General features: G+C 34.8%; 1 protein-coding gene across 2 annotated transcripts in view; it reads left to right on the top strand.

The window, feature by feature from the left end:
- The window catches only part of LOC142339389 (meckelin-like), a 77,063-nt gene that overhangs the window by 23,422 nt on the left and 38,717 nt on the right, over positions 1–14,924 (top strand). For both annotated transcript variants that reach the window (XM_075389403.1, XM_075389402.1), the window contains exons 2-3: positions 14,138–14,259; positions 14,581–14,774. In XM_075389403.1, the coding sequence (XP_075245518.1) occupies positions 14,138–14,259; positions 14,581–14,774 (316 nt within the window). The remainder of the gene's footprint in view (positions 1–14,137; positions 14,260–14,580; positions 14,775–14,924) is intronic.

The following is a 14,924-nucleotide window of genomic DNA, read 5'->3' as shown; positions in this document are numbered from 1 at the left end:
TAAAAGTAAATCAAAATCGAAATCTAGTACTAATGATCTCACACCTATTTCAACCATTGATGTGCTAATGAATAAAATTAAACATCAAAGTAAACAAACAAGTTCTACTGATATAATTGAAAGTAAACAATTAGAAACTTATAGAAATAAAGTCTTTGAAGCAATTTCTAAAACTGATGCTGAAACAGCTGTTTATATGTTAATGACTGAAAATAAACCTCAGCGTGAAGAAATACCAATTGAAACATTCAGTTCATATATACAAAAACCTCAAAGTAATGAGGTGGGTGTAAGTAAGAAAGAAGAAGGAAGTGAATCAATAAGGAGGTTTATTCATGTGCAAGAACTAATAGAGGAAGATAGAAGAAGAGAGCGTAAAGGAGCTGAAGGTAATAAAAAACAACAACTATTGGAAATGATTACGGCTATGCGTGACGCTGAAGAAAAATACTTTGGACCATCAGATGAAAAATTACATTTATCTAAAGATGAAATTGTAGATACAGATTCAGATTTAGTTTTGGAGTTAGATCAATCTGAAACAAGTAAAATTAAAAAGATTAGGTGTTATTGTAATCAAGAATTGACTGGAAAGAACTATCTACGACACCTTCAAACGGATAAGCATTTGAAGAATGAACGACGATCTTATAGAAATAAAGTTATTGATTAAGCTAATGAGGGTGTAGAAGTTACTAATGTTGATATTGAACCAAAGATAGATAGATGGTTTACTACACTAGAGGAAATAAAATATTGTGATACTTGTAATATATATATATATATATTATATATATATATATATATATATAAAATAATAATAATAATGCTGATGATAAACATATAAAAACATTAAATCATAGGAATAATGAAAGAGTAATTAATGGAGAAATAATAAAGAATGGGATAGGTTTGATTGTGTAATATGTAAGTCTACTCTAAGTAAATATAGTATAGATGATCATTCAAAAACAAAGATGCATCTAGATAATGCTAATGGAGTAACTAAAGATCTGCGAATTAGTTCAACTGATAATAATATAACTGATAATAATAATATATCTGAAGAATATAAAACAAGTACAGGTTATTGTAGGATATGGAATACTAAATACAATAATAAAAATAAACATGAAGAAACAGATTCACATAAACAAAGTGTAAATGACAGGAAGTTGGTATATGAAAGGTGGAGAGAGAAAGTTAATAAGGAATTGATCATAAAAACTTGTATATTCAATTAACTATAACTAGCACTAATTATGAAGATCCAAAATTCTTAAAAATATTAGAAGCATTACATAACATTCATCCTCATATTAAGTTTAACACCTTTGATCAAGTAAAGTATACAAAACCAACAGATGATAAACTAGAAGAACATGAATTCATTTAGACTAATGACTAGACAATATAATGGACCCCATGACTTGGATTTGTTGAATAGTGAACTGGAGACTAGAATGCAAGAACACGAGAGGAAATATCTGGTTGGAGTATGCAAAGATTTGTAAAAAGAACTATGCATATACATAGGTTTTATCCTAGTGGTGGTTGTCATGTAGAACTCTTATTTTAATCTAGTTATATACTTAATATAACGAATAATGATAAATGTTTATTTTGGTGTTTAATTACATATCTACATTCAGTCAACCATAATCTTAATAAAGTTAGTAATTATAATAAACCAGAGTATATTAGCGAGATAAAATTACCTGTAAAAAATACCTCCTTATGATTCTTGTAACTTAAAGAAAATACAAGAACTAAAGAATGATAAAATTTTATTGAATGTGTTTAATCTAAATAAAAAATGACCTATTACTCTTGTAATAGTCAATCATAATGATCCAAAAGCATGTAATATCGTATTCTGTAATAACGATTATTTACTATGTAAAGATGTAACATTCTTATTAAGAGCTAAATATAAATGTTATCCATGTCTAAAGTGTTGTATATCATTTCAAACTGAAGGTGCATTAAATAAACATTTAGATTTATGTAATGTAAAAGATCATATTGGAAGAAGAACATTTCGTCTTGGTGCTTTTCTAAAATTTAATAAATTATATAATAAGTTACATTATAAAAACAGAGTACCCTTCAATATTACATATGATTTTGAATGTATAATAAACAACAGAAAACAAATTCAGTCTGCTTGTGGGTTATATATTAAAAGTGTTTATCCTGATATATTGGAAGATAAGTATGAAATTTGGTGTGGTGAAGACAGTTGATTGGTTTGTGGGTGGAGTTGATTATTATAATAAATCATATAAAGAAATATTTATTATAAATATACCACTAAAAGAGGAGACTATTACTCCACTATATACTAGCTGCTGTTATTGTCACGAGGAAATGGCTGATGATTTTGTTAGAGACCATGATCACTTCAATGCTAAGTTTAGAGGTTATGCCCACAACAAATGTAACTTACAAGCGAAGAACACTTTTGTACCAATGTATACATATAATTAATCTAATTATGATAATCATCATCTACTCATAACTAAACTAGCAAAGAAAGTTAAAGTGAAAGTATTAGCTAAAACTGATGAGAATTATATTAGTATTGATATGGGTTATGTTAAAGCATTAGATATGTTTAGGTTCTTCCATGCACTTAGTTTAGATGCTATAACTAAGACATTAAGTGATAGTGAGTGTGTAAGTTTGAATGAATTTGAATTAGAGAGACGTAAAAGTATATTCTCTTATGAATGGTTACATAGTGCAGATAAACTAAGTGAAACATCATTACCTCCTAAAGAAGCATTTTATTCTAATTTAAAAGAAAGTGGTATTACAGATAAAGAATATCACCAGGCATTATATTGTTGGTTTTTAGTCAATTAAAGTCTACATGATGATTTATCTAAAAACGGATGTTTTATTATCAGTAGATGTTATTGAAAAGTTTAGAGCTATGTGTTTAGAGTACTTTGAAATAGATCCTTGTTATACATATTCAACTCATGTTTTCACTTGGTTATGCGGATTAAAGTATACTAATGTTAAACTTAAATATTATAAAGAAAAAACAGTTAATATTTGTGATACAATACAAAAACGTATGAGGTGGGCTAGCTTCAGTGTTGGGTAATTGTCATGTTAATTGTAAAAATAAAAATTTAGATCCTGAGTATAGAGGTAAAGAGAATTATGTAATTTATTTGGACTTCAATTCATTGTATGCTTCTGCTATGGTGCAATCTTTACCTACTGGTGAGATTAGTGTTTGTGATGATGTTAATTATTCTAATTCTAGTGGTAATACTGGTTATTTCTATACTATTGATAAAGAAGTATCCATTCTTTCCTGAATAGACAAAAGCTGACATTGAACAGTTTTCAGTTTGTCAAAATGAAAGCAAAAAGAAAGGATATAAACCGATTTAAAAGTTGATGTTAAAGTTAACTGATAAGGTAGACTATGTAATTGATGGAGAGATGTTGGAGGATAGTAAAATGTTGGAGGATAGTAAAATGGAGAGATGTTGGAGGATAGTTGGAGGATAGTAAAATTAAACAAAAGTTGGAATATCAAAAGAGTGAGTGGTTAAAACCATATATTGAGATTATTATTCAGAAGAGAAAAGAAGCTAAAGCTAGAGCAGATAAATTTGGTGATGTATTCTTTAAACTAATGAATAATGCATTCTATGGAAAAACAATAGAGAATGTATATAATAGACAAGATGTAGAGTTAGTTTATGATTTGGAAAAATATGTTAAATTAGTAGAAAGTTTTAATTTTAAATATGCTGTTGGGTTTGATGATGATTTAGTCGCTGTACATAAAACAAGAGGAAATTTTAAGTTAGATAAATTTAATTATGTTGGATTTGTTATATTAGAAAAAGCTAAACTATTTATGTATGAAGCTCTATATGATTACGTTGAGAAATACCTAGATTGTACTTTTCATTTTACTGATAGTATATTTTTAAATATCAATGTTTCTTTACATAGTACTATAGAAAAAGAAATGGATAAGATAAGTGGTATATTACATAACTCAGAGTTAGTAAAATGAAAGATGAGCTACCTAATGATACTATTATAGACGTATATATAGACGTATATATTGTTTCCTTAAAGCCAAGGCATATTGTTATCGGTTACAACGCAATTCTGTTGATATCACAGTTAAGGAGAAGAAGAGAAAAAAGTAAAAAGCAATAACTAAAGCTACTATTAAAAACCAAATCACTAGATTATAAGAATGCTATATATGCAAAAAGTAAATATTTACCTAATTATAATATTGATAGTAATATCATTTAGAAACTATAGAGCAATATAAGATAGCCAAAGATCCATTTGATGATAAGGGTACTAAAGATAGAGATGGTGTGTTTAAATTCTATTATTAAATTATTAATTGAATTATATTTTTTAATATTAATTGAATTATATTTTTTAATATTAATTGAATTATGTTTTTAATACTAGTCTAGGAATATATATTGAGTTAAGATATTATCTTAATGTTGTATAAGAATATTTTTTATGTTGTATAAGAATATTTAAATTTTTTATTTTATTTAAGAATATATAAGTTTTTATTTCTTTTCAAAATATCCTTTTTATGAAGTAATTATTTTCATTTTAGTTAAAATTATATTTTTAATGAAAAAATAAATAAATAATATTTTTTATTAGAAAAGAGGATGCTCCTTATCGCGGGGTCCCCTATATACACATTACTCTTTGAAAATTTTGATAACTTGGAAGCTTTTCGTTCTTAGGCAATTGTTAAATTCAACTCAGGAGCAGCTATCTCGTTAAAATTGCAAATAGTCCTACAACAATATTGACATATTTTGGATCTATTCTGTTCCCTCCCCCCAGTGTTTTTAACGCGCCCAGTTACAAATTATTTGTTGTTATGCAGCACGTTACTATGTAGAAAATAGCACGTCTGCCGGGGGGGGCGTAAAACATATAAGCCCACTAAGCTGGGTGGGGGGGGGGGGGGTTGGGGGTAAAAAAGAAGAATAGATCCCATACTTTGGATGACGATGAAAATGTTTCTTCGCCATTCCTAGATAGTTTTGAATTGAAAATTTGTCGTCAATTTAGGCATTGGGGAAATTTCTGAAATTATACTTGTTTCGTAGATTTTTTTAATTTTTAAAGAAAATTTGTTAAATTAGGATTGAGCAAAAATTAATCTAACTGTACTTTTTTTCGGAGATTATTTTTTATTGATCGTTTGCGTACCGTTTGTATTACTTTCTATTAGATTGCATATTCATTAAATAAGGATAACAACTGATGAAGATGCCAGAATAGTTTTGATTAATTTTTGGTGCTCGCTTCAGTTAAACTGTTTTAATCTGTTTGGAAATGGCCCTAAAGCATACCAGACTCATTCAGACCATCAAAATATCAGGATAAGCGTCACTAGACGAGCTTGTACCAGAGAAGCCATTCGAAGGCTGGCTGCAAGAATCGGCGAGAAAGAAAAATCCTCTTCTAACGTCATCACATCGCATACATAAGGATAAAAATGCATTCATGGGTAGCTCCATGCTCTGCCTCCACGGAGCACGATGAATGTATCGGCGCTGTTGAAGCTTCGATGGGAGCCGTAAGAGTATTTGTAGTCCTTAAAGTATGTAGTAAGTTTATACAAATCTTGTGATAAAATCACCATTCGTCTACTTCATGTCCCTTTTTCTTGTCCTTTTTTGTGGCTTCTGCAAAAATTTAAACAAATATTTTGGGCCTGAGATGCCGCCCCCGATTTTTTGCCGACCACCCTTTAACGGAACAGCCTTCTAGTTCACGTTTTGATTTCACATAATGGTTTCTAAAAAGTGTACTACTATGATAAATGGAAGTTTACAGAGCAGTAAAATAAATAATAGAATAGGAAGCCATAAGAAAAGCACGAGGTTACAAGCAAATTTATCGTGACCAACCTTCAAATAAGAAATGCTGGAATTCTGTAAAAAGGAATTGGACGAGGACAAGATGATAATAGTATCTATGGCACTCGAAGCTAGCGAAGGACAAGAGGAAACAATACCGCAAGTCAAATAGACCTCTCTAATCATCTGTTACTCAACAAAAAGACCAGCATAAGAGTAACTGATTGTTGTAATATCGCCCTGGACATCAGTCTCGCCAGCTCAAGCTCAAGCATAGCAATAAACATCGATTGGCGCACGCAGTACGAATTATGCTCAATAACAATAGTTCTATGCATCACATGTGACCTTTTCTCACGCAAAACACGACTTCCATCAGCTTCCGCAAAGCTGACTGGGTTAAGATTTAAGGATGATATTGAATTAAAACAGAAGGAACAACAAAGGCCAGTAAATGTCTACCATGTGGACGAAACCTCTAGGTTAGCCATCAATGCAGCGGCTGGCAGGCATAATCAAGAAAGAAGAATTGAAACAGTGGTTGCTAATTTTTCCAACGAAACACTAAATTTTTCGGAGAAACAAGTTGAAATTCAAAGAAAACATCCAGGGGTGGATGTATTCTTGTTGAACTTGTTCAACGTCAAAAGTGCATCTAGTTTGTACAAACACTTACTCACAGAGGCAAGTGCTCTAAACTCTGGAGCACCGTAAAAGGACTTTCATTAAGTAATGCTAAACCACCTGCAGACAGAGCTATATAATTTGACGGTTAGAAGACTACTCGTCACCATGATCCAAAGAAATGCGCAAACAGATTTAAGCAACAATAAACTCCACGACCCAAGAAAAATGGAAATTAGAAAAATATAAAGAAAAATGAGGAAACTGGAATTGGAGCGCAGAATATCCAAGTGCAACATAGTGAGGCTTTAAGAGGCACAAAGAAAAGTATGGCGCTGGGCCCAGATAGAATAGCTCCAATCCACCTACATCATTCAGGCCCCATAGCACTCAGATAGTTCACTGGCACCATAACTTTTCTGTAAACAGAACAAAAATTCCTAACATCTGGAAAGTTGACTTGTTTATGCCCCTGCACCAGCCGGGAAAATCCACAGACGAATCTAAAGCTTCAGAACAAATGCACTCCTCTTCTCATTGCAAAACTAACAGAAAAGCTGTTACTAAGTGACTTCACAGATTATTCACTGAAAGAACATCCGCGCGGTTTTGGACCTGAGCACTCAAAAACAACAGTTCTAAAAATCGTCGCCCACGTTATCCAAAACCCCTCGTCAAATGAAATCTTGCAACTGTATTATACTAGTTGTCATAGAACTCAACACCGCTGTTGACTCGTTTTGTCAACTTACTAGAAAAAAGCATACTTGAGGCACCACTATCAAACAGCATAAACAGATGGGTTGTTTCGTACTTACAGGGCATGTTCTCTTACTTAGCTTATAATATAAATCAAAGTGTAGAAAAATCAAACATGGTGTAACCAAGGTAGCGTATCATCGCTAATGCTCTTCAGCATGTGCTTGAGCTAGCTCCCTCTGCCCCGAAATATATAAACATCACATCGTACGTTGATGATACAACTCACCCACAGGTAGAAAAATTATGTGACATAATAACACTCTAATTAAATATTTTACACAACTGGCTAGAATCAAGAAAACTCAAGTTATCAGCTGAGAAATTAAGTGTCTGTGTTCACAACCTGGAGCTATGGGACCGATATTTAACCACAACTCGCTATCAATTCACCGACTGAAAAAGATTGCTGGTGGCAACTTGGGTTGCACCAAAGATACAATCTCAGCGATAAAGCTGTCGGTCGAAGCGTACTGAACTACGGTGCTCCAATTTGGGCTTCCGCAATCAGTAATACAAAATGAATCCGCCTGCAGACACAACAAAACATTGCTCTTTGCAAAATTACTCGCTGCGTAAAAATGTCTGACATCAAGGACTTTCACAACGAAGATGAAATGCTGCCTGTTGAAGCCCACATAGAAACGGCGATCACAAATTAACCTCTAGAGTCAGTTTTGTCACATGAAGCAGACCCTAGAAGATACTTATAGCGACTGCTTGAAACAACACACTAACAATTAGTAATAAAAATGCGGTCTACACTGACGCACGGAAGAAAGAGATCAACCAACTAGGAACACATCTGCACCAAAGCTAGCAGAGGAAGAACAAGCGCTGACACGAAGTGCACGTATCTGATGTGCACAACTGAGAACTGGATACTGCCCCTGTTGAACTCAGGATTTGCCGCAATATTGATAATCACTGTTCCAAAAATGAAGTAGCACCGCATGACGTAAATCACCTTTTCAGCTGCAGTAAGAACTCTGAACGAAATGTGGTTGACTTGTGGGAAGAGCAGTAGCATAGCTAACTGGCTGGACCTAATAACATCAGCCCAACACACGACTATGCTGCACAGAAGAATCCGCATTCCGTGCGCCTTCACCTCGATGTGAAGGATGGCCCCTAACCCGGAGACCGCATGTCACCCACCATGGCAGATGCAGATAGGTGGTACCACAAGCAAGTTGTGTTTAGGCACTCACACTACTAATAGATGTAAATTTATTATACAAATGCAGCTAAGGAACCAGTTAAAAACGACAGTAAGTTCCGATATTCCGCGAATCACCCGAGAATTGCAGCTCTGTGACAGCTACATCAACAACAATAACAACATGATATTAGTATCAATAAAACTTAATCAAGCTATTGATGACAATGATAAGCTATGACCCTACAAAAGTTGTACTGGGTGATTGATTGATTTGACAATAACAAGTCTCCAATTTTCAATGCTTGGGCTACTGAGGCTACTACATTTTTTCAATAGGTAATAATTTACAGTCCGTAATTAACTTTCTATCTTTAAAATTTTCCCCACAAAATTGGGATGTGAAATTAACCAAAATTAAGCGAGAACAGGCCGATTTCAGTTAGCACGTTTTGGAAAACCTTGTGAATCATTCCTTTAAAACGAAAACATTAATGAATGATACTGTGTTCGCAGTAAACGCCACAAGTTGTCCTCAAGTACTGTTTCACATTTTGTTGGCGCCGTGAAAGAGCAGTTGCTTTTGGTTGTTTTATTGTTTTTCGAAATTGTTTTTCGTTGCAACTGATCACAACTGAGGATTATGCTCCATTAGTTATGAAAGTGAGTTTTTCAATTGGAAATTATCCTTCAGTAAAATTATATGAATGTGAAAGTGCTTAATCCGTTTGCAAAGAGCCCTAAAATCATACCGGACTCATTCAGATGTCAGGATAATTATTACTCGACCCTCCAAATATTACGATAAACGTCGCTAGACCATTATGCATCAGACAAGCCATTCACAAGTGGGTCGCAAGAATGAGCAAGAAAATGTAACTTTTTGGTTTACTCCATGCTCTGCCTTCACCGAACACGATTAGTGCATCGGCGCTGTTGAAGCGTCGATGGGAGCCGTGGTAGAAAAAGAGCGATTGTTGTCTCCATTCATCTAGTAAATTTATACAACCGCCGATTTTTAACCGACAACAATTTTACGGGAACAGCCTTCTGATTCATGTTTTGGATTCAGGTAAGGATATCTAAGAAGTATACTACTATTTTAAATAGGAGTAGTAAAAGAAATAATACAACAGGAAGCTTTAAGGAAAGCACAAAGAGGTTACAAGCAGATTGATCTTGACACTCCTCCGAATTAGGAAGGCTGGGATTCTATCAAAAAGAGTATTGGACAAGAAATAAATGATATAAGTATCACTAAAACTCAAGGTTGCAAAAAGAACTCTTTTCAACAAATAAAGAATTGAAATTGCTGCAGCACTAGCTTCAAGAAGTTAATTTGACGCGGAGTGATTTGATCAAGTTTTTTCATCTTGACGTGGAAAGAATTTATTTGTTTCATTCGACAATATCAAGTCTCCAAGTTTCAATGCTTCAAAAAAGTCTATTAGTTAGACACCATTAGTGAGAAAATTTTTTAAACGGTATAAGATTGAATTCATATCTCCTATGATTATTACATGCTGTAAATGGTATTTATAAAGAGAGAAAAGAGAATAAAAACAGTTAGGATGCAGGCGGAGTTGTGTTGTTGCAGGAGGATTAAAAGTTTTTGACCAAAAAATAATTGTGCCCGTGTCTCGGAAGTTATGGAAATCATCCTCTTCAGCAATTCGTCCAGGAAAGTTGACGTCTCAGGCCCGTAGTTGTCCTGGCTCCACAACAAGGTGCGGACGGCCAGCGCGACCACGTGACAGCGAATCCACAACTGTGACGTCCCACACCAACGTTTTTCCACGACTGCGAGGCACTGAGGTCTGCCCATCGGGTCTCTTCCCCTCACTTCTCACGTGGCCTTTTGGCTCTAAACATATAACACCCGCAGACGCTAGTGTTCTTTTATCAACAAATTAATCTGAATGCCTATTGAATCTAGATGCACTGTTTTTGCAAGATAATGCATGTAATCGAAAATTATCAACTGTTTTGCCGCAAATAGATGAATGCTGAATACAGATTTTACACGCTAATCTAGAAGCCACTGCAGTACGAAGTTGGGTATTAATAATTTCAAGCCGATAGAAGACATATGGATTGTGTTTAGCCAAGCGCCTGAAGTATTATTGTTAAAAGCCAGTAAGAGTTATTTATTATGGTTATCAGCAGCTGAGACTAGCAATTCACGTTGATACTTGGATACGCATATGGACCACGTTTTCTGTTTTGTGATATCATCAACTGGTTCTCCATTAAGCCCAGAATAACCCATCCAAACTGTTAACGCCTCGGAATAGCAAATATCACGAGGAATACTGCCCAAAATAAGCTGTAACAAATCCTTTGTTCCACTCCGGGATGCTAAAAAGGCTGAAGGGGCCAAATGGATAGATGAAAAACTGAGTCCAGCTAAAGAAACAGGTAAAAAAAATTGTTTACTGCTACTTTCATCTGGACTGATGTTACACACTGTTTCTAAGGCATTCATTAAGGCGGAATCAAAATTTTGAAGCTGTTAATAAAACTTGAAAAATGACAAAGTGTGCAAAAAATAAAGTAATTTAGGCATACGAAAAACACTTTTGAGCAAGAAGAAGCTAAAATGCGAATCAATTTTTTGCAATTTTTGAGAAATTGTATGAAGCCGTTCTCTCTTCTCTTGAAGGACGGCGATAGTCGAGTTGTATCCAACTGGCGCGCCCAAAATAACCAAGTCCTCTATTGGGGTAATGCGAATTCCGTAACAAACCAGGTTCAACTCGTCCATGATACGCTGGCGGATAGTAACAGACTGGTAATTTAGAAAGACAATCTCGCATTTGGAAAGGTTAACACTGAGTCCAATCTTCTCTGCTTCTTGAATCAAAGCTTTTAATTCTTTAAATACTAGTCTATACTCCCCTGCAAAGATGCCATCGTCGTATGACAAATGTTGAGTTCAGACGTGATGTTTTGGACTATGTGTTTTATTCCGTCGCAGAATAAAGGAGGCACCTCAGGGTCTCCTTGCTGTGCACCAGTTTCGGACATAATGTGATCAACATAGAACAAAGATGAAGGTGCGGAATAAGCTGTTTTTGTGTACTCAAGTAATGCTGGGTTGTATTGATGAGTAATTTTCAAAATCTGTTCTCTGTTCAAACAATTGAAAGCATTTTTAAAATCAATTTTTCCCAAAATATATTTGTCTGTCATTGCCTTCGTAAGATATAAAAGAGCTGCATGTGCCGCTGCTTCCCAACCAGGACTCTTGCCGTAACCTAGCTGTTTGTAGCTATAACTTGCAGCAGAAGGGTCGTCTTTGACCTTGTTCCCAGCACATTTGGCCGCCAATCTACGTAGTGTTGCAAACTGCGATAGGTCGGATGCCACCTGATTTTTTGTTCAGAGCTGTCGAATTTACATAAAATAATGGCCTAATGGAAACTGGAACCCCACCCTTCAAAACGCAATTAATAAAATTTGTTAGAGCTGTAAGAACTTTTTGTTTCAACCCTGGGTCATTGTCACTAATCAAATCTTTCAAAACCTGGGGACGCAAGCCAGAGGGCTGACTGCTGAGCACGCCGGGAAAGATAAGATGGCTCGTAGAGTTTCTTCCTCGGATGTAGAAGCGCCTAAAGCATCTCCAGTACCAGTAACAGGGGGAATATTGCGTTGTGGTGCTGAAGGGCGCTTGTCTCTTAATAATTGCAATGTTTCGGCGTTGTCTGGTGCAATACTATCGTCTGATGCTAAAATTCTTATTGCTCGTCTAATATCGGCCGCATTAAACTTTGCTTGCACAATTTTGTTAATGGAGACTTCTTTGGTGCTAGATTTGCTTCTATTTGATTTGGGAACTGAGGGTGATTTATAATTGATGCTAAAAGCTGATATCTGTTTCTTTGGAACGTTCGATAAATTAACTTTTTTTTCCAGTACGCATAGGTATTAAAAGACACAATTTAGGGACGCATAGGAGTTTAAGCCAATTAGTATCATTAGTCGGTTCTTTGGCGATGTCGTGTTAAAGCTCTGTAAGTAAATTTCCAAATGAATTAAGCATATCTTTAGGTAAACGGTTGAATAAGGTTTAACTCCTATGCGCCCCTAAGTTTGAAAAACCTATCAACGTTTACCAAACAAATTGTAAAAACCCTTATTTGTCTTTTTTTAGTAAGATTAATTTAAAGGTAGGCAAAACCACGAGTGAGGCTTGATTAATGACAGAACATTGCAAGAGAGCAGAATTTTTAAAAAGATTAAAACGAGTTTAATTTTTTTCGAAAAGAAATTAGTGTCAAAAACATCAGAACTATTAGATATGATTTCAAATTTCTAATAAGGTTCATTAAGACACTTTAACACTCGAGACATTGAGTTAATCAGACTGTGACAAGAAAACAAGAGGAAACAATACTTACAGAAAAATAACTGACTTCGCTAAAATTTCTACCGAAAACGATCAGTTTCAAAGCAACTAGTATTATATACTCTTGACTGAAGACTCGATGCAGGTTTAATCAGACCTCATTATAACTTCAGTGGGGCCTGTCATTAATGAGACTCTTTAACATCAAGAAAAAAACCAGAAACACCAAGTGATAATTTATCATCAAGAACAAAACCAGAAAAGATTTCGCTTTTTTAAAAAACAAATTGTGTCAAAGTAAAAACAATTTGCCAAATAGCTTCTCGAAGGATTCAGACAACCGAATCATTGCAACACTTGCATCGACCAAGCACGGCAAAAAAACTTCTTAAAAGAAGTTCATGGGCTGCACGTAAAAAAAATCGAGCAAATCTGTTTTTTATAAACATTCACGAGGGATATAATGTTAGCTTGGTTATTGCTTCAGGGCTGCTAAAACAATCATCCGAAGCCCGCAGTTTGTCAAAAATAGCCGACACTAAACTCCTTGAGGCCCATTGCTGTTGAAACAGAAAAACGTACAAACTGGCTGAATACTAATGCCAGTTATCAATCGCACTAATGAGCTTTGATACTCTAATCCGCTAGTTCTCTAAACGTTTTCTTAGTGCCCGGGCTGTATCGGTTTAGCCCCTTTTGACCGGTTTCACTACGTTGCGTATTCAATGAGTGAAAAATTTGAATCCATTCGGTTGAAACATTGATGAGGTAAGTCAGAAAGTCAAGCGTGTCAGCGTCCGTGGAAAAAACAAACCTTAAGGTCAACAGAGCATATACCATATACCAGTACAAACACAAAAAAAAACAAAATGACAAAAAACTCATTTTGCAGGTATTTAATTCATTGAAACCGTTAACATATTATTAAATATTTACACTACACGAATGTAGACACCAGACACCTTATTTTTGAAAGATGAAAACGAGAGATAAACCAAGAGGAAAACTAAGAGAAGAACTTAAGGACAACAGATAGGAAAACTACAGACATTCGAAAAGTGGGTCGGAACAAGTATTCATTTATATCATCTGTCGCCAAATTATTTTGTGTTCTATGGAACGTTAACAGAAACTGAGTTTGCTGTTTAGTTATAGTTTACTTCTGTTTTGTAATGGCTATAAATGGTCTGGAATCACTACATGGACATTGCTCTTCAATAAGCAATTTTGTGGTTTTTTGTTTTCCTGAACTTATTAAACGGGTGAGGAAACTTGAGTCTCGGCTGTAAATTGAGTGTTATCAAATCAGACGACTAAAGAATGCAAGCAATAATAGTACGACCATTTTTTTAGATGAAACCTGCGCGTGCTCTCCTGGCTTTAAAAAAGTGACAGACGTTGGAGCCGCTGCATACAGCACAACTGCAGATAACCGCCCACTTGCTCAAAAGTGCGAAGAATGCCCAGCTGATCAGGTTGAGTTGATTTTTTAATTAATTGGTTCACAGCTCGAATACAAAATTTGAAGGCGCATTGCTTAAAACTATTTGGTTAAATTGCCGTCTAGATTGGTTGTTTCCCATCGTTTCTTCCAACTGCCATTTGTCAAAAAGTGTTAAGATGATAATTAAAATTTAACTGATTTTGATAGAGTAAACGGAAACGGGACTTTGTATGACATGAGTCAATTGAATTGAGAATGCCGCATAATATCGCCAGATTGTTTATTATACTGATGTTGATAAAAAATTTTCAGTATTTTTCAGTGTATTTTCCTGTATTTGACGTCTGTTCAGGAGGTTTCACCGGATGGATGGGACTGTATCCCGTGTCAAGATGGAGCAGCTCCAGTACAAGAGACTAGACAGTGCTCCGAGTGTGACAACCAGCAACACTCTCTCATTGTACGAAATGCATTGGGAGCATTGTTCGGAACAATTAGTTGTCAACAGTGCAGTCCTAAGTTTGGACCCAGTGACGACGGATCCGGGTAAGATACTATTGAAGCATCACAATCGTTTGCGATTTGTTATTTATCGGAGTTTTAAACAAAATTTGCATTTGTCAGGCTGCTTAAATTTGCTTGTATATCCTCTTCCGTCACTAAATTTACCTAATTATTTCGCCTAGCACATGAAAT

This window comes from Convolutriloba macropyga, chromosome 5, assembly GCF_964194025.1.
Source record: "Convolutriloba macropyga chromosome 5, txConMacr16.3, whole genome shotgun sequence".
NCBI lineage: Eukaryota > Metazoa > Xenacoelomorpha > Acoela > Convolutidae > Convolutriloba > Convolutriloba macropyga.
The sequence above is the reverse complement of the archived record's forward strand: the minus strand, read 5'-3'. Positions and strand labels throughout refer to the sequence as shown.